General features: G+C 48.0%; 1 protein-coding gene across 1 annotated transcript in view; it reads right to left on the minus strand.

Annotated features, from left to right (window-relative positions):
• Window positions 1-27,598, minus strand: part of PRMT8 (protein arginine methyltransferase 8) — a 100,488-nt gene that overhangs the window by 11,278 nt on the left and 61,612 nt on the right. Inside the window, exons 4-7 of the mRNA XM_059403790.1 lie at window positions 26,302-26,365; window positions 13,073-13,215; window positions 12,356-12,443; window positions 4,655-4,770 (exon numbers count right to left, since the gene is read on the minus strand). Coding sequence (XP_059259773.1) covers window positions 4,655-4,770; window positions 12,356-12,443; window positions 13,073-13,215; window positions 26,302-26,365 — 411 coding nt within the window. The remainder of the gene's footprint in view (window positions 1-4,654; window positions 4,771-12,355; window positions 12,444-13,072; window positions 13,216-26,301; window positions 26,366-27,598) is intronic.

Here is a 27,598-nt window from a genome sequence, read left to right on the forward strand (position 1 = left end):
AGTAAGAATTTTTCAGTTCTGACTGGGGAATGGAAAACACAAAGGACTAATAATTTTAACAATTTCAGTTGGGAAGTAGCTGAAAATCAATGTTGCGTGGGGAGCAAGTATAATGAAAGACAGTTTGCAATGTGCTGTTCTTTTCTGTGTGAAGGATGCTGACCTGCTGTTTGCTGGCTCTGGTGAGACAGGGCAAACCTTCCAAGAGCCTTAGAGGCATCCAGACAGCTTTCCGTGAGGTCTAAGGAAGCTTCCCATAGCTGGGTTTGTGTAGCAAGGACAGAGGTCTGTAAGAACCAGACTGTAAGGAAGGAAGACTGTAAGAACCAGACAGAAACTCTTGTGCTTGGACTGGTTCCAAGGGGGTTCTCCTGAGACCCGGATGATGGAATGTGTTGGGGATAATTAGGAGAAGGGTCTGAAGGTGGGGAAACTAGAGCAGGGAAGACACAGAATGATGTAACAGAAATGGCTTTTATCTCTGCATATTTCTAGAACAAATAAAGGAAGAGCAGACGCAAAGCATTCCAAGGACTTGAAAGAGACAGAGGAAGAAGTTTGGTCAAGGAGGCAAGTCTGATCAGAGCCCTGTTCTAGTGTGGAGCCATCATGTCTTCCGGGGGAAGCTGCAGATCTGATGTGTTGGTTGGGAACAGGGTAGAAGTGCAGATGTAGGGAAATGGGGAGCCTCTTGGTGATGTCACCTCAGATGCAAGTTTACTGTGCTTCTAGAACCAAGGATGGGAAATAAGTCAGGGGAATGGGAAGCCATGGGTCAAGCATGCAGAATTTGATGGGATTAGAAAATCATCAGTGCAAGAGCCCCTTTGGTAGGCTCCCTGGGGAGTGGCCATCTGGTGCTGGCTTGAACACCTTTGTGGGATTGATGTGCTCACTACCTGTCCGGCAGCTGATTCCATCTCCTGACATCTCCAATGGACAGCTCCCTCTTCAAAATGAGTGAGGAGAGTACCCACTAGTCTCTGTAACTTCCACCCAGGGCTAATGCCTCTTCCACCTCACAGGGGCCCCCTAAACCTTTTCTTCTCCAACATAAACTGTCTGTTTTCTCATTCACTTCTCATAAGTCATGATTTCTGACTCCACCACCCTCCTTGTTTGGGACATACTTCTAGCAGCAGCTTCTGATCTCAAAAAGCACACTGCTGGCTCAGACAGCACAAAGTCAGCCAAGCCCTCCCTTCACCACATTCTCACTCATGCTCCTTTTTCCTTTTGTCCTGGACACTGAATGTAGGGTCCTCCATTCTATGACATCCTGCTACGTTTGGTTCATGGCACCTGCCAGCGTATATGACGTTCGTTAGCCCTCTGGCCACAGGCTGCCCATGGTTCCTTCAGGTCTACAACCCAGAGGCAGATGTGGTTAACCATATATGTTAATGGCATCGGCATAGCCCACAAGGCTTCTGGTGCCCACACTCACCGACTACCATCTCCTTCTTCGCCAGGGCCAGACGACCAGGCTCCAGGCTCTTTCCAAGGTCCTCATTTTCTTTTTCTCTTGGTCCCTCTGCTTTCAGCCTCACCTGATCTTTCCACGGTACATCTGGCTTGTCTCAGCAGCTTGCTCCCTGCCCCCACCCACATCAGACTGGAGTTCAGGGCAGAGACTGCCCGTGATGGGTCTGTGTATTCCCGCTGTGTAACCTAGCACTTGACAGTCCTCCATCTTCTCCCTACTGGCTTCCCTGCTCGACAGAGCTCCCTCCCCCAGCCCCAGGCCTCTTCTCCAAACCAACCCCCTAATCCCTCAGATCCATTCAGACTGCACTGCTCTCTGAATCCAAAACCTTACATGACTCCATATGGCTTACCTACAGATTGTGGACCTGTTGGCCTGAACACAGACAGTGAGCCCCAAAGGTAGGCTCTGGGACACATCTGGACATGGCTCCTTTCTCTGGGCAGCCCCCTCACTTCTTCACAACATTCAGGGCATGCGCTCACACACACACCATCCCCCTGAATCAGGAGTGCCACCTCCCTAGAGTCCTGCTCCCAGACGTGTGTATCAACCACTGTCAGCTATCGACTCCTCTGTTAGCTGACAGGGTTCACTGCGTCCTACAGACATTTGCATCTTAATAGGGGTCCCCAAAGGAGCAAAAGGTTTCGAGACAGACGTGATGAAGCTATACATTAGAATGGTGACAATGGAGGGGTGCCCAGCTGGCTCAGTCAGTAGAGCGTGCAACTCTTGGGTTGTGAGTTCGAGCCCCACACTGGGCATAGAGCTCACTAAAATGACATGACATGACATGACATAAAATGGTGACAGTGGAGGCGGTTGATTTTTGGCAATAGGGGTAGAGCCATCTGCGAAGGCGGCCCGCTGTGGCTGGGCTTCGGAGACACAGAGGCCCTCAAAGCTCACGCCCACCCTCCTGTCAGACCCAAAGCCTACAAAGCCAAACCCTTTACTGTGGCTCCCTAGGGCCCAGAGCCCTGCACTGGAAGGATTTTTGTCTTCCTGCTCCAACAGCGTCTCTGACACCGCAGAGGGCACCCCCCCCCCCCCCACCGCCGACTCGGCCTCAGGGAAGCCCCAGGAAGCGGAGGGTTCTGGAAACATCAACTGCTCAGAAAAGCCCTGGCCTCCATTATCCCCACCACTAAATAACGTTACAAATGGATGTCTCAGAGCAGAAGTCTGGTCAAAACAGAGTCTTAATTATAATAAAGTGTCACACTTTGCAACGTTAATAGCGACGAAAGTAGCAATTAAGTGTGTGAAGAAGGGCAAGTGTTTTCCCAACAGGCTTGGCAAAATGTTGCTTAGCACATCCGCAGGCAAGCTGATGGAAGGGCTCTCCTGGTTATAGAAGCATGCACAGACAGTCCTTACCCTTCCCGGGGAAGAGAGAAAGAAGGGGTGTGGGCAAAGGGGGGGAGCAGGACCTCAGCTTTGAGTTCCCATCCATCTGCGTCCCCTTCCCCAAGTTCTGTTGCATTGCCCCTGGCTGCACTCAGGTATAACCAAGGGAAAAAACCTTGGTGGGAGTGGGTAGGCCAGAGTGGCCTTGTGGTGGGGGAGAAGCAGGCCAGCCCACCACGCAACCTGCAGTAGACCCAGGCAAGCACAGTGGCCACGCCTACCATCAAAGGTGGAAAGCTCCCTGGGGCCCCTGCACATTGAAACAGTCATGCCTTCGGCCAAGGCCATGGTGCACAGATGCCTAACAGTTCCATAAAACTGCCCCATGTCATTTGGGCAAATTCAGTTGCACCAGTTTGGGGGTCTACTTCCCTGTTTCTTGTTTGGGGAAGGGAGAGGGAGAGGCTTTAGGGACCATAGGCTGGTAGGAGAAAAACTTAAAGGACACATTTGCTTGCCCTTGATACTGCCTGGACTTGGAACGGGCTGAGTTAAGAAGTAGTGAGAACCCTGTCAACAGAGAGCCGAAGACATAGACTTCCAGCTATACCTCTTAGGCAGAATGTCATAAGAAAGAGGCATCAACTGATGAGCTATGTGAGGCTCAGCTGGTTTTATTAGTCCTCGGAGGTCCCTTCTAAATGCCACAGGGACACTCGGGACCAAGAGTTGAGTTTCTTCTTAGGAGGACTGTGCCCACCGACAAAGGACAGCTGTGAACCTGGCAGAGCAGCAGTTTACATCAGAACTTCAGGAACCTCATCCCCAGGGGAACTGGACTCTTCCCCTTTATCCACTGCAGATGCTGCCGGGCTCCAGCCCAATACTCCCCACAAAGAAGTGACACGTCCAGGACCAGAGCCTGCAAGTCTGTTTCATTAAGATGGCGGCTGGGTGGGCCAATGAACACTTAGAGAATGAACCCAGATTTTTACATTAAAAAGTTAGCTTCAACCATATGAAAGTGATGTCTTTCCAGATTTTAAAAGACCAAGTATTAGTAGTCTATATGGTTTAACATAATATATTTGTGTCTATAGATGTAAATTCGCAGGAAAGGGCTGGAAAGAGCAAGCCAACATGTGAACAGTGTTACCTCCAGGAAAAGCGTGTGTGGGGTTGAGAGGGAGGGAAGGTCAAGGGGAGCTTTTGTTTTCACTCTATCAAATTTGATACGTTTGAATATTTATTAATAAGAATACGCGGGGGATCATTGTGCCAAGGATGATGGCCAGCTGTTCTTCATTTGCACAGAAGAACATCTTGTCAAGAAAGCTGTTAGAGCATGTGCAAACAAGACCACTCTTGGGAAGGGGGTTGAGGAGCTCTGTCTGGCCAGGTCAGATGTGCCCTTGGAGGGGGGAGTATAATGCCAATTACAGAGCTGTTGGAGGGATTGGATTGCTTCCCCAAGAGGGCCATCCACCTCTGAATGGAGGAGCTTGCCCAAACCTGAGCATACCCTCCTGCCTTTCCACTGATACCCCCTCCCCCAGGCCCCTTCCCCCTGAATCACCGAGGGATGTGACCCGACTCCCTCCCTTCAGCTGTGCCCCCGTGGAGTCCAGTGGCTCTCTCTGTGGCTCTGCCTTGTGCGAGCATCTTCTTTTGACGGGCAGTCACCTTGGGGTGCCAGGGGATCTGGCCAAGTTGGCCTTGCCTCGCCAGGCCGGGGTACTCCAGGCCCATGGCTTTCCAGGGTGGCACAGCTGGGTTGCCAGCATGCTTGGGCCCGAGCAGGAGGAGTCTACAGACCTTTATTAAACAGGCATTGGTCACCACTTGCTTTGGATCCACGATGTCCACCAGGGGCTCCTTCATGGCAACATCTCGGATACAGGTCATATCAAAGCCATAGACATTCTCCCACCCTGCGAAAACAGAGTGAGCCATGAGGGCCAGCAGCAGGACCCCCGGAAGTCTTCCCAGCCTTCCCGAGTGTAGAGCACAGTATCCCCAAGGGAGGGGAAGGGGCAGCCCATGTTCCCCTGAAATCAGAATAGAAGAATTGCTCATCGAGTGGAGAGCTTGGCAGGATGTACAGATCCCACTTGATGGTTAGGAAAACTAAAACTCAGAGAGGCTGAAAAACTTCTCTAAGGTCACACAGCTAGAATGCCACAGGATCAAGACTGGAATCCAGGTTGCCTGCCTCTTCCTCATCTATTTTCCCTCTCTCTGAGCCAGCAGCATCACCTACAAACTCTTATCTGGCACCCACATTTCTATCTTGGTGCCTTTGCTCAGCCATTCTGCACACTTAGAAGATCCATCTCTCTCCCTTCTCCTGTCTCCACCCACTGAATCTTCAACAAAGCAAAGAGACACATGGGCTCTTAAAATGATATAGACTAGTTTGAATCCCAGCACCAGCATTTACTGACTAGGCCCTTGTGCTAATTCCCTAACCTCTCTGAACCTCTGTTTTCTCAACTGGAAAATGAGGGGGGAGGTTGGGTCATGAGTCTGTCTTTCTCACATGCCATGATGTACTCACTAAGAATCCATCCCATAAGAAATATCCCCCAGGTAGTGCACAACCAACCCAGTGGTGCTCATTGGCCCCTTACGGCTGCTCATAAGATGCTTTGAGAGGGAGAAAGATGTAGGATGCAAGGGTGGTGAGTGAAGGAATGCACATCTGATGGCCTAAGACCATCCTTAATTGGTGGCAATCATTGCTGCCATTGACTGACCACCTAGCTCAAGCCAGACTCTTCATTTAATCTATCCAGCAACCTCCAGGGGATACTTCCATTGACAGTCAATGAAATAGGTTGGGGGAAGTTGGCATCTGGCCCACATACAATATCTGGGTCCAGATCCTGCATTAGGGAGATGGAGGAGCTAGGGCTCACTCCAGCTTGTCCCCTGATCCTTCAGCTGCACTGACCCAGTTGTGGCAGCAACCAGGAACGCAATTTCCTCTCCCAGTACTGCAGAGGGTGTGGCCTAAGCAGCAGCTTTAGTTACCGAGCAGCTGAATCTCATTTGTCTGTTTATGCAGATGGGTCTAGAAATGCATCGAAGGAGAGATGCTTTTCTCTAAAATCTTATAGGATTAAATTTCCTTTTAAAATGAACTATGTTTCTGTATGTTTAAGAGAGGGGGTGTGTGAGGAAGGAGGTCGGAACAGTCAGTGAAAGCTGTGCTTCTTTGACTCCTTTCTAAAGCACACAAAGACCTTCCTCAGGGAGAAGAGGCAGAGAAAATAATCATCTCCCAGAGGGTGAGCACTTGTGAAATTCTGGCTTGAGGATAAGATGCCAGTCATATCCATTAAATCACATGAGGTTGGTGCCAAATTCCCAGTTGAAACCTACGTTTGGAGAAGGAAGCTGCTCAGTTGGCAATGGGACGTGTTTCAGGGAAGACCCCCTTCTAGAGTCTAGAAGTCCCTGGATAAAATATATACACTAAATACACTGTCTTCATTTAAAATCTTTCCTTAAGACACCTGCTGCTGCCATGTTCCTGCTCCTTCTCTCTCTCAGCCCTGCCTTAAGTTGAAGCTCAGGGCACGTGTTGGGCAAATATAGAAGAGAGTCTATGTGCATGATGTTTAAAGACCTGGACTTCACACTTCAACTCTGGGCTCTGCCATTTATTTGTTATGTAATATTAGCAAAAATTTAGCTCTCAAAGAGTTGGTCTCTTCTTTAAAATAGAGATGATGATAACCACAGCTACTCTATTAGGTTGTCATGAGGGTTAAATGTGATAATATAAGTAGACTATGTAAGGAGATGCCTGGAACATAGAGCAGCTGATACACAGTGGTTGTTATCATTATGTGATGTGAGCTCTGGCTTTGTCACCATCTGAGCTGTGTTACTGTGGACAGATCAAGCCTCTTCTCCAGGCTTGCATGTAAAGTAAGGAGTTGGGTTCAGTGGTTCTGTGCTCCAGAATCATCTGGAATGCTTTTTTAAAAGTACAAATTCCTGGGCCCATACCAGACCTCCTGAATCAGAATCTCCAGATTTGGGATCCAGGAAGGTGGAATTTTACAGATCTATATAAGTAGGGGCACCTGGGTGACTTAGTCAGTCAATAGTCCGACTCTTGATTTCAACCCAGGTCATAATCTCAGGGTCATGAGATTAGCCCTATATCAGGCTCTGTGCTCAGTAGGGCGTCTACTTGAGATCCCCCCCTCCCTCCCCTTCTGGTCCTCTTCCTACCACATACACATGCTCTCTTTCTCACACTCTCTCTCTTTGTAAAAGAAAGATAGAAAGAAAGAAAATTCCCTTAAAGTCAAGAAATGATGAGCTTAATATCCCCTGCTTTTGTGAAGCCTTTCCTAACTATTCCCAACTATAGGATTACTTCTTCTATATCCTCAACACCTATAGCCAGTATCTAGCACAATATAAGCACACAGATAATGCTTTTTTAATTGAAATTCATTACCAAATATTTAATGCTCTACACTGCTTTGCAATGCCCAGTATTTTAGTTACATTTTCAGAGGTTAATTCATGTTTTTCTTCCCAGCTAGACCACCCTGCCTTTAGTTATTCAAGAAAAAGTTTGCCCAGGACATTACATTTGTTTTCTCTTTTTTCTGCTAACCATTTATTTCCCACTAGCTCCTTTAGTAGAAGTGGAGCAGGGATGGGAGACAACACTAATCCAACAGATTTTTTTTGTTGTTGCAACTCTGTCTTCCTTATTGACTGAGTGAATGTGGAGTGAGGGCCATTGGCTGCCAAGAAATATTGTTATTAATCTTCTTATTTGAATTTAAACAATAACATCAGAAGGATCTGTGATTTTGTTTATGGATTAAAAACAAACTCTCAGAAAGGACTGCAATGTAGCACAATGAATGTAACTAAAGCAACAGCCAAGCCCCAACCTATCATTATGACAGACTAAATTGACTCAAATCCCCACTCTAACAGCCTGGCAGAGAAAACACATACTCTTTTCTGGGTATAACTATTGTGCATCTGTCTCTACTGTTCTTTTACTGACATTGCCCAGCATTAAGAAAAAAATTACAAGATGGATGAAAAAGCTAAAAAAGCATGAGCCATGATCAGAAGAAAATATAATCAATAGAAGCAGACTTAGAGATAGCCCAGGTGTTGGAATTATCCAATAGAGACTTTAAAGTACCTATAATAAAGAAGTTAAAGAATCCAATGGAAAAACATGCATGAACAGATGGAGAATTTCACTGGTGAGATGGAAATTATAAAATGAGCCAATGGAAATGCTTGATGAAAATCACAGTATCAGGGGTGTCTGGGTGCCTCAGCATCTGCCTTCAGCTCAGGTTGTGATCCCAGAGTCCCAGGATCAAGCCCCGCATCGGGCTCCCAGCTCAGTGGGGAGCCTGCTTCTCCCTCTTCCTCTCCCACTCCCACTGCTTGTGTTCCCTCTCTTGCTGTGTTTCTCTCTGTCAAATGAATAAATAAAGCCTTTAAAAAAAGAAAAGAAAAGAAAATCACAATATCAGGGTGAAGAATCCTTTCAATGTGCTTATTAAAAGAATGCATATATCAGAGGAAGTAGTGAATAACTTCAAAATAGGTCAAAAAAGATTATCCAAACTTATACACAGAAAGAGAAAAAATACAGTACCCAAGATCCATGGGACAATATCAATAAGTATCTAACATATGTGTAATTGGAGTCCCTGAAGGAGAAGAGAAAGAGAATCAGGCAGGAAAAAAGTATTCGTAGAGATAATGGCTGAAAATTTTCCTGAATCAATGAAATCATCAACTTATAGATCCAAGACCCCAAGCGGGATAAATACAAAGAAAAATACAGCGTAGACATGTCAGCATCAATATGATGAATATCAAAATGAAGAGAAAAATCTCAAAAGCAGTTACAGAAAAAGAAATATGAAGTACTGGGGAACCAACTTGACGTTTCACTGGAGAGAGCTGGAGCTGCATCCTCCTCCCCCACCCTGGCCCCACAGTTTCAGTTTTTCCACTAGGGTAAAGGGCACTGCCTCTGGATGGGTTAACAGGAAATAGAGCAAGTTCTGCGAGGCACTTCTTACAGTTTCTCCTCTGGATAAAAGGGAAGGTGTTTATAATAGTTTCATACATTTTAGTCTCTCAGGCACAGGCAACTCCTTGTATAAAATAGGGGAGAGAGGCACCAGGATGGCTCAGTTGGTTAAGCATCTGCCTTTGGCTCAGATCATGATCCCAGGATCCTGGAATCGAGTCATGCATCAGGCTCCTTGTTCAGTGGACAGTCTGTTTCCTCTCTCTCTCTTTGCATCTCCCTCCCACCCCCAGCTTGTGCTCTCTCTCTCTCTCTCACTCACTCTCTCTCTATCACATAAATAAATACAATCTTTTTAAAAAAGTAAACTAAAATAGGAGAGAGCCAGAGACTAGAACTCTGGGTGTTAGGGATAAAGGTAGGAAAGAACCATATGGAGAACAACGGAGCCCCCCAAGCGGTCCTGCCTTTGCACTCCCCACCCTGGGCTGCGCCACCACTGACACCACAGGAGGCCTTCCTTTTCATCTTCTCCTGCGTGAGCCAGGAAGCTGATGTCCATACCCCTGACTTTCAGCAGGTTGGAGATTCGTGTATTAGGTCAGGTTCATGTATTGGATAGAACACCTACCACTTTTTTTTTCCAGTTTTAAGATCCTATAAATCTCCTCCATAGTAGAAATTTTAAAAAAAGATTGCTTCTCTCTCTTGTGTTTAAACACTGTGCCTTGAACATTCCTCAACTGCTTATTTTTACACCTTCATTTGTTTCTTCATTCATTCACTCAACAAAATGTGTTTTGTGAGCCTAGTACATGCCAGTCATTTGCCTCTCTTTTTCTGTGTTCTCCAGAAGTCGGTTAGCAAAATGAGGGCAACTTCTGTGTTTCACTCATTTTTGTGTTTCCATGTTGCATGTGGTTGAGAAAGAAAAGGAGAGAAGAAGAGAGAGGGGAGGGAAAAGAAGGGGGAAGGGGGAGGTCATGGAAAGGAGGAGGGGGCGGGGAGGAAGCTGTTTTATAACAATTTACTTTAGGAAAGGGTCTGGGCTTGTCTCATTCTCCTGCCCCAATTTAAGATTTTTCTTTTTTAGCCAGTTCTTGAATCAACTGAAATTTGCTTACAATTGTTCCCTTAGCAACCAGCATCCTTTATGCTTTACTTTGGTTTAAAACTCAGAGTAACCAAAATCTCTGTTTATTTGAAACAGATTTCTAAACAGGCTTGCTTCCTTTACTAAAAACAAAAACAGATCATTAAAAAATTTTTAAATGGAAAGCTTCACAGTTTTTCAAATAAATTTTAAATGTATGTTTGATTTTTATTTTTTAGGTCTGGGGTTTTGGGGGGGTGGGTATGTGGTTTTGGATAGAAGACTCCAGAGGAAACACTTCACAAGAAAAGAGGATTTAAATTTTTTAAAGCTGATTTAATTTTTTCTTTCTTTCCCAGAACCTATCAAAATTGCAGTGGGCAGCGTAAGATTAAATCACACGTTCTCCAGTCCTGGACCAGCACGTGAGGAGCATCAACCACCCTCTTGCACCTGTCAGGGTCCATGCAGCCCTCTCCAGCTCCAGCTACCTTGCTACAAGGTGTGTCTGCCACAGAGGCCTAGACATAATCCAGAGAAAGAAGAAGGGCTAGGCACATTGGCTTTTAGGAAATGAGGAAGTCCCTTAAAGAGCAGTGCCCAGGGTCAGGGCTCAATAAATATTTGTGCATAAGAATGAAGAATGAACCTGAAGGTTCTCTTCAAAACACGATTTTGTATAGTTGCACATCCAGAACTCTAAAAACAGCATTATAATGAAGCTTCAGGGCAAAATATGTCCTATTTATACATACATTTGATCAATGCTCACCATTGAGTTGTTTCTGCGATCTATCGTGAGAGCACATCTGTCCTAGATTCTGAGCCACTGGAGGCCAACAAGCTTGGCAGTCAGGCTCACTTACCAGAGCTACAAGCAGAAAGGGGCTTAGTGATGTGTTCAATGCCTCGGTCCAGTCTGATGCCATGTACCTCCAAGAGCTCTCACATCCTTTCATATACATTATCTCACTTGGTCCTCATGGCTAGTGTATAGGATTGGTGATATTACCAGTGAGGCCAAAGGAGTTAGGAAATTTCTTCCAAGTCATCCAGGTAGGATTTGAACCCAAGACTGGCAGACTTTGAAGCGTGATCATCTAACATAGGCTGCTCTCCCTCCCACTGCTCATCAAATGTCAGAAATGACAACAGACTGGCTGAAGCCAAAGGGCACAGAGCTTTGCGTAACTGTCCCACTTCTGTCTTCTCCTGAACCTGACTCTGAATTTTGTGCTCTCATGTTCTATTTCCAGAAGAGTGTGAACACACACACCAGTGTACACATTCCATGGTGCAGTCTGACTGGGGAGTCATGAATGGTGCTAACAAGAATTAGATGGCAATTCGGTGACTCAATGGAGCAACGATTTGTCGAACTATCAAGTCTCAGCCTCTCGGGGCAGAAGGCGCTGACCAGGTGTTCAGTCTGTGAGGCCCCCTGCAGTGGTCTTGCCAAGGAGGGTTTGGTCACTGCAGGGACAGGAACCCCAAGTCTGCTAACTCCATTGCACTGTGTGGAGTTCCTGCTTTGGGCTGGACTATGCCTGTGCTTGCCTGTGTGAGGGGTTCTTTGCTCCTTTGTCATGTTTTCTTCTGGCTGAGGAGACATGGCTGTTTCTAAGTGATGAAAACACGTTTGGAATAAGCTTGAGGACCTAGCCTGTGTCACTGAGAAATGCTACCCTCTAAATTTAAAAGAACAAAGCATCCTTTTCAGACCAGACAAAACATTGGAAAGGGTTTTGTTTGTTTGGCTTTTTTCCCCCTAAAAGAACAAATTCTCAGCTGATAAAGCAGTATGAATATAGGTTTGGATGTGAGTCCCTGGCAACCCATGTGCACATGTGCAGAGTCTCCATCCCTCCCCACCCCATTTCCCCAAAAGCACCACAAAGAAGAATATATTTTTTACTTAATGTAAAGAAGAGTGACTATCATTCCAATAAATTCAAGTAGCATGCAAGCAGGATTTAGAATGGCAGAGCTGCCTAGTGACCCACCATTTCTGACACCTGTGGTAGACTTTTGGGATAACCAAACCTCACAGGCTCCCAGCCCCCTGGCCTGATGATCCCTACAAAAATCAGCTTCTACTGCTTCAACTCATTTTTCATTCACATTGCATTCATTCTCTCACCTCAGGATATGTCTCTTAAATCAACTGCGATGCTTATTTTCTCTCTGTAGCCCTCCCACCCTTGGGACCAGGGGAAAACACTTGGAGAGAAGAATCCAGAATAAGTCACAGGTAAACTCCTCCATAGGCATAGCAGCTGTATTCATGAGACAGGATGCTCATCTCAGGGCCACTGTAGTACCTCCCACCCCAAATGTGAAAAAGAAAACAAAAAGCCATACAAAAACTTAAAAGGCAACTTACAGTGGATTTTGAAGTCCTTGTACTGTCTGTCTTCAATTGCTACCACGTACAAAGCTGCCCGGTCTGGAAACATAAGCCCTCCGGGTTTCTGTTGATGAATTGTGGGGAAATGGATCTCGTAATCTATTCACCTGACAAAGACATCACATTTTGAACTGCACATAGAGTCACCAGACAGGCACCCCCTTTGCCAGCATTTCTCATTCAGCAGACTGTCATCCTGGCCAGGGTTAGGGCTAGGATGGCAATGTTCAATTTTTATTTGGGAGAGGGGAGAATGTGAAGGACCTAGGTAGAGACCATAGGACAAATGAACTGGGGCAAAGGTAAGTTCAATGGGGAACAGTGAAGGGTGATAATGACCCTTTAGCTTGGATAAGCCAGAGACAGAAGCATGCTCAGCTCTCTGGCAGAGAAACAAGTCCTAAGTACCTGTTGACCAGAATAGATTTTTGTCTTGACAACAGAAAATGGGTGTTGATTATAACCAAAGAGGCCCAGGTTAGACCTACAGAAAAATGTGGCAGACATGCTGGACCTGGGTGCCATCATTCTGTCCTCTGAAGCAGATCTGATTTAAGGAAAGGGGTCTGGAGGGAGTGACCTTCCAGCCCAAGCCCTCTCTGGAGTCCTCGTGTTCTTCCTAGACTGTCGGCCAGGAGCAGAGCAGCAGGACAGCCAGCAGACCAACAAGGGCACAGCATGCAGGACACTTACCAGCCACTTGTCCCTGGCAAAGATGACCGTGTTGAGCATTGACTCATAGAACAGACAGTAGCCCATCCACTCGCTGATGATGATGTCTACCTTCTCCACAGGCAGCTCCACCTCTTCCACTTTACCCTTAAATATGGTGATGACTGGAAAATAGGAACCCCACGGCCACACTTTGCAGGGACCCTAGCCTGGAACCACGAGCGCCCCACATCAGGGCCAGACCTACAGGTCTTAGCCCCGTTTTTTTGTTTGTTTGTTTGTTTCCTAGCCTTGCTCTGATCCTGCTTTTAGAATGCAACATACCTTACCCTTAACCAAGCTACTTTTACACAGAGAACTGAAAACTACTTGCATGTTTTCTCCCTGAAATGTATGGGGCATTGACTATGTCCTGGCCCTGTGCCGAGCCTGTGATCCTTATCATGTCATCTTCCTAGTGACTCCATGAAGTAAGCACATTATTATTATTCTCCTTTAGAAGTGAGGCTTAGAGGGGTTCAACGGTGGATGCAGAAGTAGAGACCAAGTCTAATATGCTATGACTTTAACACCATGATCACAGTCTCCATCCCATTTTGGGCCACTATGATGGTTCAGATCCAAAGGGTAAGGATGTTCATGTCCAGGGCTCACCTCCCAGTACGTTTGGGAGGAAGGCAACGTGGGGTCTTGACAAGAGCATGGGCTCTGTAGTCAGGGGTTTAAGTCCTGATTTTCTCATTATTAACTATATGACTGCACAGGTTACTTGACCTAACTGAACTCTGATTCCCCAGAAAACAACCAAGGAAAGTAGTATCTACTTAGTGGGTAGTTGAACTGATATGATGAAATAGCAAATGTTAAGTGCCAGATTCAGAGCCAGGGCTCGAGGGAAGGTAGACAACACCTGACCTTTCTCCCCTTCCTGACCAGTGATGGAGAGGTGAAAGGCATAAGGCCAGGACCACTCTCCTGCTCTTACTGACCTCTGCTCATGAGTCACTTCCTAGACCTTCCGATCACTCCAGGGCAGGAGAAGCGTCTTAGCTGGGTTTCTGATCATCTGACACAGTCATACACATAATTTTGGAGTCTCTTTTTTGCATTTGTTGCTCTAAAGATCATAGCAAATACTATCTTAGATGATGTTATGAAATCGACAGGTGATGTATTGGTTGGCTGAATTCATCCGAACATTTCTGCTGAAAGGATACACATATTCATGCTCTGAATTCTCTTTCTGCACCATCTTCTGAAAAATCACACCGTGCCTGAGCTTTGCTGGGAAAATTGAACAATAGCTTGTACTCAGGAGTGAAAAAAACAAAAAACAAAAAACAAAAAACAAAAACATGTATACACAAAGAGAACACATCTGTCCTGAATCTGAGCTTCACGAAAATGAATTTGGATTAGAGGCTCCTGGATGACAAAGGGCAAACAAAACAAAACAAAAGGGTTTTGTTTCATGTCCTCACATTGGATAATGCAGGTGAGGAAGTGCCCATTAGCAGTCTCTAATGATGATTTTGCTCTCCAGTACCGGCGTTTAATCAAGTCTTAATCAGGTAAGTCCTGCTCCATAAGCAGTCAGACACTTTGCAGACGCACTTTGGTTCTGATCACTCTAGAGTGAGGCCCAGACTTGTGTGGCAACTACTTGTTGAGTGGTAAGATCAGGAAGGCCTAGCCTTCTCCAAAATTTCAGAAGGGCTGGGAGGAGTAGGTGTCAAAACTCTGCTCCTCTAGGGGTACTCCACAACCCAAGAGCCGGAAGAAAGCGGGCAGGGCCCCAGATGACTCGAGAGGATTCACAAGGGGACAAAGTAAGAGATCTTTGAAAATGCAAAGAGAATGCCTAACTTATTTCTCATCCTGAGAAAGAGCTGACAGATACACGCCTGCCCCACCTGCCTCGTTATTTGAGTGCAAAGCCTGGTTCGTCTTACTTTTGCAAATCTTTGTTGTTGAAGAATAACTGACATATCATATTATATTAATTTCATGTGCACAACACGGTAATTTGACATTGCGTATGTAAATTGCAAACTGATCACCACGAAAAACCTCGTTACCATCCGTCACCATACAAACTTGGTACAAATTATTGACTTTATTTCTCATGTGGCACATTCCATCCCCATGACTTAGTTATTTTATAATTGGAAGTTTGTACCTCTTAAATGCCTTCACCCTTTCCCCACCACCCCCTACCCCTCCTCTGGCAACCAGCAGTCTGTTCTCTGTGTCTATGAGTCTGGGTTTGGTTTGGTTTTGTAGATTCTACTTCTTAATGAAATCATGCAGTCAGTATTTATTCTTTCTCTGACTTCTTTCACTTATTGTGATGCCCTCAAGGTGGACTCCTTTTCTTTTCTCTTTGCACATCCTTTGAAGGCTCTTCCCTACTATCTGCTTCTGTGTATGGGGCTATAGGTCTTCTCCATCTCCTACGTTAGATCATGATTTCCATGTGGCTCAGGTAGGTGTGTTCTCCTGCCTGTGGGGCCCCACAGCCACCACTCTGGATACCTAGTACATGGTTCACCGGGGATCGTTCCATGGACAGGACTCCAGTAGGACTGCAAGAAGTAGAGATGGGCAAGGACTTAGAGTCTAGTGTGACAGATGGGTATGTACAGAATATTCCTGGAGTGTCCCCAGCGTAAGTGCATGTTGTCCCTGTCCTCTGCAGTAGGGCTCTCTCCACTCACTGCTCTATCTGGATCACTCTGGATATGGTAGATGGCAGGCAGGTAGATAGATAAATGAGGGAGAGAAAGAGGGAGAGACACGGTGGGTCTTAGAAAGGCAGAAGGAATCAATTAACCCTATTTTTAAAAATTAGTCTGTGCTTCACTTCGTTTAATGTCACCCTTCTGCATCCAAACATTTCTGAGAGCAGGTGTAGCCCCGGCTTGGCTTGGCGAGTAGATGGGCCCTTTGTGAAAGGAAAAAGGCAGGTCTCCCCTCAGTCCCTTCATTCCCTTGCTTGGGTGTTTCTCTACAATGCTCTGTTTTCACAACCTTCTGCCAGTGTCTGAGAGCCAGACAACTTCTGTTCTTATTCCAGGTGACAATAAACCTTCATCAAGCATTTCCTCCCCTTTGGGACCTCCATTTCCTTATTGTGGGGGAAAAAAGGAAGGGAATTGAACCCAAACATCCCTAAGAGGTTGGATTGTGCCAAAATGCTTTGCTTCTTCAGACACATATTAAGCATGCAAAAGGCATTCTGCAAAGTGTACTGGGAGAAGTAGCTGACACGGATAAAGAAACAAGGCCTGCAATGTCCAGTTTGACTCCAATTTGCATCAGTTCCTTGAGGCTAATTTTTTGTTTTTTTTAAGAGGCTATGTTGTTTTTATGGACCCAAATATAATTGAATCATCAGGGATGGTCTTTCTGTTTTCTGCAGTCACACCGGCAACCATTTAAACTCCCAGATTCAATGTCCCAGTCTGCAAAATGCTACCTCCTGTGGTGGGCTGTATGGCAACTAAATGGGGGGCTACTGGTCAGTGCAATGCAGTGGGTTGGCTCCAAGAACTTTGTGGGCAACTGAACCTTCTCCACGTCAATATTTTCAAGGGGAATCTTAGCCATTGATACTCGGGTTCTGAGCAGCTAAGGGCTGCAGAGCCCCACTCTCAATCTGGACCCCACATCACCAACCCGGTGTTAGTTCAAAGTTGCCCTGAGGTCCCTCTTTGAAGCTAGGTTCTTATTCCATAGAGATGATGGGAAGTTTGTTCCAACAACAGGACCATGGCTCATAAATTTTGGAGTGATTAATCATAACCAAGTGTACAACAGGGAGCAATGCACTCTAAACTCTAAATTGAGAGATTCTTCTGTAATGGCAAGTTCACCAATTAGACATCCAGATTTTTTTTTTTTTTTTGGATTTGTTTTCTTTTTATCTTGAGTGTTTACTACAGAGAGCCAGCCAAACTAACTCATGGTTATTTGTTTGACTTTAAAAAAAAAAATGCAAAACAAAACAATCAGGCCAGTCTGATGTCATCTGGGCTTCCAGCATGTCCATCAGAGTCAACTGACCCCACAGGTCCGAAGAGAGTGGTCTCCCCCATTTAGACTTTGTCCCCCAGAGCAGATCCTGTAGCACAGAGGAGTGGGCATGAGAGTATGAGCGTGAGGCGGGGCACATCTTGAGGCTGCGGGGTCTCTCTGATGCCATCCCCACCACAGCACAGGCACTAGCCGCCCCCCAGCTGCCTTGCCATGTTGCTCACATGCCTATTTTGGGGACACCCACGCCAGTTGCCACACACCTTCCAAGGGCCTGACTCGCCTCCAGGCTATGATTTCCTCCTCTTAAGTTGTCGATTCTAGCCTCCTATTTCCAGGACCTAGCAGAGCACTTGCCTCCTCACAAACATTCAGAAATCATGGCTGAATGAATGAATGGATGAATAAGCATTTTGAAAAAAAGGGTATTTGGGTTCAAAGACAAAAGATCCTCAAACCAGTCCTAATTAGTATAGTAAAAAAAATTACTAGCATTTGAATAGCAGCTTTGCAGAGTGATTTCACTTACATTATCTCCATAACCCTCACAGGAACCCGTGTGTTGGTTTTATTACTCCATCTGCCTAATGAGAAAGCTGGAGTTTAGAGAAAGCAAAAAGTAGAGCCAAAAAGCAAGGTCTATTGCATAACCTGGTACAAGTCTCCAGCCTCCCTGGGGCTCCCCTCCGTCATCTGCCAGTGGATATAATATCTGACTTATCTACCTCGTGGGATTGTTGTGGACACCAAGCAACTGCTTGGGAATGATGGGGGGAAAGAAATCACAGAAGGTCAAGGACTGGCTCGTCCTTCTCCTGCCGGCTGTCAGACTGGTTAGTAGAGTGAGGAGTGATAGGGCCCTCATGAGCCCATCAGGCCGGTGGAGGAGGAGCCCATTCATCTCCCTGGTACCAGCTCTTCCTTGGCATCCCAGGGTCCAAGTACATGGATAAACCTCTCTTAAAGGTCAGACCCAGCCCATTCTTGAGCCAGTTGTGGTGAGACAAAGATGACAACAATAATGTTATCCCCAATATCTGGTGCGACGTGGAATAAACCCTACAGCCAACAGACCCCATAACTGGACTGGCAGAGATTAGCCACAGGTGCTTTTAGCCTCAATATAGTAGAAACTTCAATATGGTACCCTCTTTCGTCCCCAGCTCCCCTTTCACCTGGGAACATAGGGCTTGAGCTACTGCCTTCTCCCTGGTACATCATCTGACTGGCTTCACATCCTAGCCTGCTCTGGCTCCCTTGAGAACTGAGGACCTTGTCTGCTTAGCTAGAGCTCTGAAGTCCTGCTGGCTTTGGCCAGAGACCTTCCCTGCCCAGAGACCCTGCACAGCTGGACTAACAATCAGGCAACCAAAACCACATCAGGATGCACCCTTACCCATGCTATCACCCACCAATTAGGACCCTTGGAACCTCACACATTGGCCACAGGCAGAAGACTGTATGGCTTGTCCATGTGGGGCAGGGATGAGGAAGGCAGTGCTACAGAAGAGGGTGGTTGAATCAATGCCAATGTAGAAGGCAGCAAAAACTCCCCTAGACTCCAGAACTCAGAAAATCATCCCAGGTGTCACTGTCTCTCACCATCCAGAGTTCACACGGGACAGGCACAAAGTGTGTCCCATCTCAGGGAGCTGGCATGGGCCATCCCTCTGCTTGTCATATTTCTGTCCACTCAGCAGCTGGCCTCAAGGTCCACTGGGTCTGTGCCTCAGTGCCCTCCCTCTGGAAGCTTCCTCACTTCTGGTCCTGTGGTCAGGGTCTAACAGCCGGCTCCAGGAGCGAGGAAAATGTGTTTGCTGATGTCTGCAGTATAAGTAACTTCACTGTGGCTGATTCCTGCCCCCCACCCCCCACCCCAGACGTCACCTGTGAATGGTGGGAAGAAAAGAGCAAGGCACTGTGAGCCATGTAAACCGGCCCCGGTATGCCATTATGACCCCTGCTTCGGAAGCAGGCAACCTGTTCTTCTAACGAACCCATCATGTTTTGTTCTAAGACCCATCGCGATCTGTAATTCTACTGTGATGTCTGTTCGCTGGTGTCCATATGGGTCCTCTCCGTGAGACGGTGAGCTGCACCAGAGCAGAGAGCCTGTCTGTCAGCTCTGCGACGGACCCCCAGAACCTGGCACAGAGTGTGGAGTGGGGCACAGCAATGCCTGAAGGACTGAGTGGGTGAAAACCAGCCCCCAGCTTAGGCTGCTTCATGAGCAGTTTAGAACGGAAGTAGCAATTGCCAGGAGTCACTAATACAGGTTCATTAAAAACAATTATATCTGATTATTCTCCTTTCTTCTTTGGACAGGGTTATTAGTCAAGTTAATAAATGAAATAAGAGTAACGCTAGCTAATATTTATTGGCTGCTTACTGCCCACGGGATACCGTCGTGTTTCACACAGCAGTGTGATAGTCGATACTGAACAACGGAGGCTCCCGGGGAAGGAGCCCTGATTTGTAGCATTTGCTGCTCTCTCGGGTGTCAATATTCCCATGGTGGCCAATTTCAAGCCAGCGGAGTAACTCCATCCACATCACAAATAGACTGAAAGTTTCACAGTTCACCCCCAGGAGCCTGTAAGAGCCTGTTTCGGCACACCACGGTTTTGCACAGTAACGTGGAATTGTCACGACGCCCCTAGGAGGTATGCTCCGCTATGGTTCCCATTTCACAGATAGGAAAACTGAGGCACAAAAAATAAGGGATCCAAGATCACGGGCTGAGTGTGAACCAGGAAGCCTGGGTCCAGAGTCAATGCTCTTCACTGGCCCCCTCCCCATGCCTGCCGTGCCCCGTGTGGGCACTTCCTTGCGTCCGTGGCGTCCTCATGAATATGCCATGTTACTGTATGGTTCACCACTGATCCACCGCCACAGGCACTGATCAAGACCTGAAGGAAGACCAGCCTGCAGTTGCTTCTGTGCTTACCCCCAGGGCACCCACCCGATGTGCAGGAACAGCAAGCACAGAATGGTGACCCTGGAGAGCCAGGCCGTTGGGAGTCCCTAGCAGTTGTAAGGAAGGTCCAAATCTACCAGCATGAAGTCTGTGATGAATAAAAAGGGCGACTCTCCATTTGAATTCAAGACAAAAGTTAGAAGCCCTGGCCGTGTGGCCCCAGAGGAGAACAAGGGAGCACGGGCAAGATTGCGGGGGTGGGGGGGGGAGGATGCCCCCGAGAAGCAAATGCTTCTCCCAACCATGGCTCGCAGGTGGCTGGTGGCAAGTTCCCTGTCAGGGGCATCTCAAGGACTGTGTGACCCCAGTCACTGTGTGACCTCCCAGCCCCCAGGGCATGGGAGGAAACCTGCCACAACAGAGAAGGCAAGCAGCATCTAGGCAAGTCTTAGAGTGTTGGGCCAAGAAAGAGCAAAGTACCTGAAAGGACCCACACGTCATGCTTTTGGGGTGCCGACTCTGCAGGAAGCCCAGCACTGGGCACTCCATGAACATTATCTCGCATTCCCCAGGAACCCAGGCTGCGTGGAGACAGAGCTCCTCTCTGGGTGGCCAGTGAGGGGAAGGGACAAACAACCCTTCCTGGGATGTGACAGAGCTGGTGTCCATTGCCATTCTGCTGGGTTACATCATGCTCAGGCCTCTCTGTCCATGATACTCCTGCTTTAGGACATGCACAGGTAGGAAAAGAGAGAGAAGAGAAGGGATACTCTTTCTCCCTTTAGTTTTCTGAGAAATAAATTTCTGAGAACCATAAAATTTCATCAATCCCTGAGCACCTATGTCAACTTCCACAAACAGATCTACCTTTTGAGGCATCTCGGCAGCCCATCAGCCTCGGTGGCAGGGAAATGGGGGAAATAATGCTTCTTAAGTTAGAGAGGAGCCTCCGAGCATGTGAGTGGGCCATGAGTGTGGCAGAAGGCACGTGAAGCTGCGTGACCACGGCAGGTGGCTTCGTGGAGGTGCGTGTCTCCACATGAATAAACCCCACCCCAGGAGCTGCGTGGAGGTGGAGGCGGAGAGGGCCTGACTGATTCTGGGTAGCAGGTATTTTATGTCCTGTGTTGTTATTTATGTCTTTACACCTACACTCCTGAGCCCCACACAATTGGCTGTTGCAACATTTCAAAAGCATTTCCATGGAAGCATTCATAGAGTCAAGCTGTCCTCTTTCCAGTACACACGCCAAGGCTGAGCGAACAGGTGCCACACACGGGGCCCTGGGCGGCCTCCCCAGCTCAAGCTGCCTGTTGCTCTGTACCCAGGAAGGAAGATGTGGGAAAAACGCTGCCTTGTAAAGGCCCCTGGCCCTGGAGTTCCCTCTTCCTCAGTACACTGGCTGGGAAGGGTAGGAATAGGTACAAGGCATGGGGGCAGGCTGTTTGCTGGGGGACAATGGCTTGTCCTCTTGGGCCTTTGCTCAGTAGCACGGGATCAAGGGTGAGCCACCAAAATATAGAGCATGGAATGATTCCCTCCTAAAGCCATAAGGTGAGACTAAGCAAAAAGAGGGATGTGTGGCTGCCATGATGGTTCCTTGGGGTGGGGGGCGTGAGGGTGGCCCTGCACAGCACGTCAGAGCCCCAGGGAGGTAAGCAGGGCATCCCTATGAAGGAGTGGCCTGGGGGCGAGGGGGAAGTCCAGGGAGGTAAGGGGGTCTCTACACAAGAAGGGGCTTGGCTCAGGGGACTGGAGTCGAGCAGGGAGAGGAGAGGGCCCATGCAGACGACAGAGCCCAGCACCAGGGGACAGACATATCTGCACAGAGCAGGAGGGGGTGACAGTGGGAGATGGTGCTCATACAGGGGGATTGGTTCAATAAGGAAACATAGTAGGATAGCGGGAGCCAGGTTTTTCACTGTCAGAGAACAGAACGTCCAACACAGGGAGGGAGGATGTTAGAGCACCTTGTGGTATGGGTTAGAGCCGGGGTATCGTGTGAACTCACACTTGACAGTATGTATAAATAGATTCAGAAACACACGTTATGCAAATGCCCATGTACACACACACACTACACACTCTACTTCTTTCCACTGAAGCAGCCTGGGGATATCAACACCCTAAAATCAATGAGCACACTTAGCCCCAGGTCCTAGTTTCTAAATGCCATTGTCCACTAAAGGGACTTCAAGGCTCCTTGGGAAAAATACAGATTCTAAAACAAAACCATTTAAAGTACAAGATGAGCCTGGAACATCTGTGCCAGAAAATAAGAAGGCTCACACCAAAAATGAAGAAGGAATGTCAAAAGGATGCAGAAGCCAGCTTGAAGGGGGTCCGGTGACCAAATTAGGAACAATTTGGGTTTCAAAATGAATATTGATAAAAATAGACATAACCTATTGAATAAAATAAGAAATTAATGATAAGGAATGAAATATTTACATGGTTTCCAGCTGCCTCCCCCAGAAAAGCCTAGTCATTATAAAAGGAGAAGGAGCAACTTGACTGTGGAGAAGCCTGGCAGACATCCCCTGAAGCAGGGATCAAAGTGAATGCTGTCAGTGACAGGACAAATCCAGACTGCATGTCTCCGAGAGTGTGTAGGGAGAAGGACACAGCATCTCAGCTGCACCCATTAGTGCAGAAGCATCCCATGTCCCCAGACAGAGGGACATCCTGCAGAACTCTGGTCTGCAATCCTCAAGCATCAAGGTGACAACAGTCGAGCAAGGTCTGGCTGCTCCAGCCTGAAGGCAATCAGAGATGTGACAACTAAATGCAGCCCATGGTTTGAAACAGAATATTTTTGCTGCAAAGGATGTTATTTCGACCAGTGGCCAACAGGAATAGGATCTGAGCACTCGATAAGGATCATGGAAGAACGCTAGTCCCCTGGTTTTGATGGTTGTATTGTGGCTATGCAAAAAATTGTCCCTGTCTGTAGGACACACACATTCATGTCTTCAGGGCTGATGGAGCATCATGTCAACAACTTGCTCTCAAAGCATTCAGGAGGAAAGAGGAACTTGCACCTTTTCTAGAAAGTGGAGTGTTCTGGGGGTTGAAAGAAGGAAGGGAAAAAGGAAAGGAAAGGGAATAAAACAACTTACAGGAAGCTGAAGCAGAGGACGGGGAAGAAGGGGGGACCCTCAAGGGGCAACCGGAGGGCATGATGAGGAGCTGTGGGCTTTCTCTTTCCCGGCAAGCCTTCAGAGCCCAGCCGCCCTTCTCCTGTAGTCAGGCACTCCTCAGCCAATGTTCTCCCCTCTCCCACTCAGGCCCACCCCACACACTGCTACCAATGGCTGCCAGCAGCCACCCTCTGCAAGCCAGGGAGGCTACGGTTCTAGGTCCTGAGAGCTGGCAGCAAGAGACAGATGACAAGTAAGGGAGGCTGGGTAGAGCCTCCCTCTGAGGGCAGGCATCCCTGTGCAAGTGAACCTGTACAGAGGCAGGGAATGGTCTAAACATTCTTCGAAGGCCCCTTAGGGCCCAGGGATGGGACTGAGAGGACATCTGATCAGACATCTTTTTGCACTCACCCTCCTCTCCTAAGAGCTTTTGATTTTCATTTTCAGGGTTGGCAGCCACTGCTGGGGTTTCCACCTCAATGTAAACACCCTTCAGGAGAGAGGACAAGAGCGCAAGCCGAGACTGAAGGTTCTACCCTAGCTCTCCTAACCTCAACGTTCACACTTGTAAAATGGGGAAAACCTCCGGTGCTGTAGCACAGAGCAGGAGAAAGGGATATCAGATGAAAACATGTGGATGGCAGGCTGGTTCATCCTTGCAGAGAAAGAACTGGCCAGTTTTCTTTTTCCATTTTTAGTAAGCAAGTAGAGCGCTCACCTCTGTTTTCCTTCTGCCCACATCAGATACTTTTCTGGGAATGTACAAAACAGCTCGCTTCCCTTAGTGAACCAAGAGAGGCTGGACACCAAAGCCAGAGGTTGGAGGTGTCTGAGCAACGCTTTCCTTACTCAGGCTGGAAAGAATCCTCTGGACCCCTCTTATGGCCCACCCAGTATCCCTAACCTTTGGTGCGGTCATTCACTCACCATTGCTGCTTTCCCTTCTTCATTTCCTGCCTTACCCAGCTTAGACTCCATGACTCATTATTGCAAACAACTTCCGTGCTCTCCCATCAAAGGTCCCGTCCAGGCAGCTCTCCTCACACCCAAGCTGGTGACCATGGTAAGCGGAAATTCCCACATGGACCGAACTTACTGCCTAACTGTGTTGACTCATCTCCAGTGGGCACTGACCCCTCCCCAGCAGTTCCCACACGTCCTACTACTCTATTTGCCTTTCTGCCTCCTAAAAGACCATTCCATTCCTTCTCATGTCTCTTCTCATCCCCCTCTTCTCTGCCAATGATTGTCTTACTCTTCAAAAAGGAAATGGAGGCAATAAACCAGGGGCTTTCTGCTGCCAGCCTACCTCTATCTGGACCCACACCCCCACTTTCCCTCTAGTACCCTACTCCAAGGAAAAAGCCAACCCCTGAATCTATGCTCTGGACTCAAGGGCCTCGATCCTGTACCTTTCTCCTGTATCCCCCTTGTATTCCCCTGGACAATTGAATCCAGCACACATGTTCCCATCTCTATCCTTAAAAAACAATTCACTGCCTTGGCCCCACATCCCCCTGTAGTTATAGTTCCACTTTTTTGTTCCCCAGCACAGCAAGAAGACTTACTTACAGCCCTCCCTTCACAGTCTGTCCTTAACCTACTCTAGCTGGACTTCAGTCTCCCCCACTCCCACATTGAGTCCTCTCTTGTTTAGAACACCAGTATCTTCCATGTGGCCAAACTCAATGGTCACTTCTCTGTTCTTACCTTACTTGATCTCTTAGCATTCCCTACACTTGTCCCTTCCTCCTTCCCTTGGCTTCATGGTACATTTCACTCCTGAAGGTCCACCAGCCTCACTGGGGTATCTTCTCTGCCTCTTGTTTGTCTCTTCTCCTCTGCTTGGCCTCCAGATATTAAAATGCCCCCGTGCCCTATTTTGGCCCATTTCTTTCTTCCAGCTCTACTTTGTCCCTAAGTGACATCGTGCTGTACCTTCAAATAAAATCCATATACTGAAGACTCCCAACTGTATATGCCATGTTCTGGCTCTCCCTGGAACTCATATATCCTGTCTTACTCAACATGTCTGCTGGATGTCCATCTCAAACCTAACACGTTTGAAGAGAACTTCTGATTCCTCTCTCCCTCCTATCATCCCCAGGAATGTTCTACTTTCAGTCTTCTTCCATCCCCCCCATCACTCAAGGCAACAAAATAGCCCTTGCTCCTGTCTTCTTTATCATTCCCATATGTATCCCATCAGCTGGCCCCTTGCTTCTAGCCTGAAATGGTCACCTTTCTTCACCTTCCTGTCACCACCCTTGCCACCAGCCATGCCACAGTACATCCCCTGGGCACTGAAATAGCCTCCGAATGTGTCTGTGCTTACAACCCATTCTAATCCATACTCCAGAGGAACCACTTCTTCCTTGCATAAAATTCTCCAAAATGCCTCCAACATCCTTAGGAAAAAAAAAAAAACCAACTTGGTTTTCCTAGTTTAAAAATCCTACATTACCTGGCACAGCTCAGCACAGGACTTGGGGCCTAAATCTCATCAGGCTGACTGATAAAAGATGCAAGGAGTTCTTTGGACCGAGGACACTTGTGGGTGTGAGTGTATCCAAGATAGGTTCCAGGAGGAAGGGCCTGGGAAATGTTGCAATGCATGGGGAAGGAGTGAGGGGAGGAAGGGAAGAGAGGGCACCTCTCTTTATACTCAGACTCCAGCTTAGAGAAGGTCCCACTCCCAAGAGCAGCCTAATTGCCAAGACAGCGTCATCAGCAACAGGGCCTGTGGGCAGTAGAGGACCACATTTCTCCAAAGGCAGAGCCTGGGGTCTACTAGGATGCCCTTGGTTGGCTGATGGGGAGAAGTTGGGCTGGGGGTTGTGGAGAGGGAAGAAGAGGAGGAATAGCTGCCATTTTGCAAAACTCAACAGAATGCCTACAGCTGGGGCCAAGCAGGGGAATGGAGGCTAAGCCATGGAAGCTGAGCTGGGATAACGTGTCCTTGGCTGACACGGTGGGATGGGGAACCTCAGAACCCTGTGGGCACAGTCCTGCAAATAGGGCCTCAGCTGGGCTCCACCATCCCAAGGCTAAGTGCTCTGCACTTTCCCCTCTTACGTCCATCTATACCACCCAAATAAGAAAATGCAAGCCCCCTCACCCCCTCCATCCATGGGAAAACACGTGGAGGTATGTCTTACTGTTGTCCAAGTGGTTGGCCTTAATGATCTTCTCTGAGTAGTCAGAAATACTGGAACATTCGATCTAGAAAGGGCAAAGAACAAAGGAGTGAGGCAATAAAGGATGACAGCATGTCCAGTACCAATTTAACCAACGGAGGAGCTGAGCCTAGAGGGGTACAGTGACCTGCCCACAGCCATACAGTTATTTTGCGGCAGATTGAAAACTATAGGGCAGCCCTCCTGATTTGCAGGCCAGTGGCTGCAAATCCACAGTGGAGCTGCTGCTCCACAGTGGACCACCTGGTGTCCAAGTTAGGAGATTCAGAAGGAGCTGGTAGGCTTCCTCCTGGCCAGAGAATTGGATGAGGTTGCATAGCTCCTGTGCTCCTGGGGAAGGACATGGAAGGCAAGCCACAGCCAGAGCTGCTATGAGTCTCCTGGGACATGACTGTCCCTACTCTCCACCCCTTAATCCCTTTGTTCAACGGGGTGCATCCCAGGAGAAAGAAATGTCACAACAGGGCTTCTGGGCCAGTCTTGAGATCCATCCCACTACACAGGTCACACACAAGGGAAGTCTCACCCCTTCTGTGGTGTCCGCCTTTGAGATAATTAATTCCTTTTAATCCACAAAACTTTCCGAGCTCCCAAATTCTCCTAAGCAAAGGGCCAGGATATGTGAGAAATCAGCTGACCATCAGCTGAGAGCCGGACCTTGTGGGAACGGCGGGAGATCCAGCCCCAGAATGGGCCACCTGTCAGGGGAGGGCCAGAGAGTGCTGGAGCCAGAGGGGCCGCTGCTAAGAGCTGCCCTCACCTCCTTAGCTGGCCCCTCCCCACAGAGGCTGCCACTCACCTCCACACTCCGGACTCCCCTCAGACTGCTCCCGGGGCCTCCCAGAGAGTATTTGCATAGGAACACCCGAGGGGGCTGCCCACAGCCTCCATCAAGCCTTGAGGATGGGTAAGGGCGCCTGCAGGCTCCATCAGAGAGGACAGACCTCTGTCAGGCTCAGGGCCCCAGAGGTTGGGCCCTTTCCTGGACTGCCAGTCCTGTGGCCTCGATCCCACTTTCCCTGGGACTGTGTTCCTCCAATTCCTCCCCCTGCTCGCAACGTGGACCTCCATCTGCAAGAGGCTGAGGGGTTTCATGGTGAAGAATGCGTGACCCAGGGCTGAGCAGCCTGGATTCACACCCGGCCTCAGCCACTGTCCAGCTGTGCCTCAGTTTCCTCATAAGTGAGGAAACAGTCCCTGTTTTCTTCGTCATTGTGAGGTAATCCAAAGCATGTGAACCCCTCAGAGCATTGATGGG

The sequence above is a fragment of the Mustela nigripes genome, chromosome 6 (genome assembly GCF_022355385.1).
Source record: "Mustela nigripes isolate SB6536 chromosome 6, MUSNIG.SB6536, whole genome shotgun sequence".
Lineage (NCBI taxonomy): Eukaryota > Metazoa > Chordata > Mammalia > Carnivora > Mustelidae > Mustela > Mustela nigripes.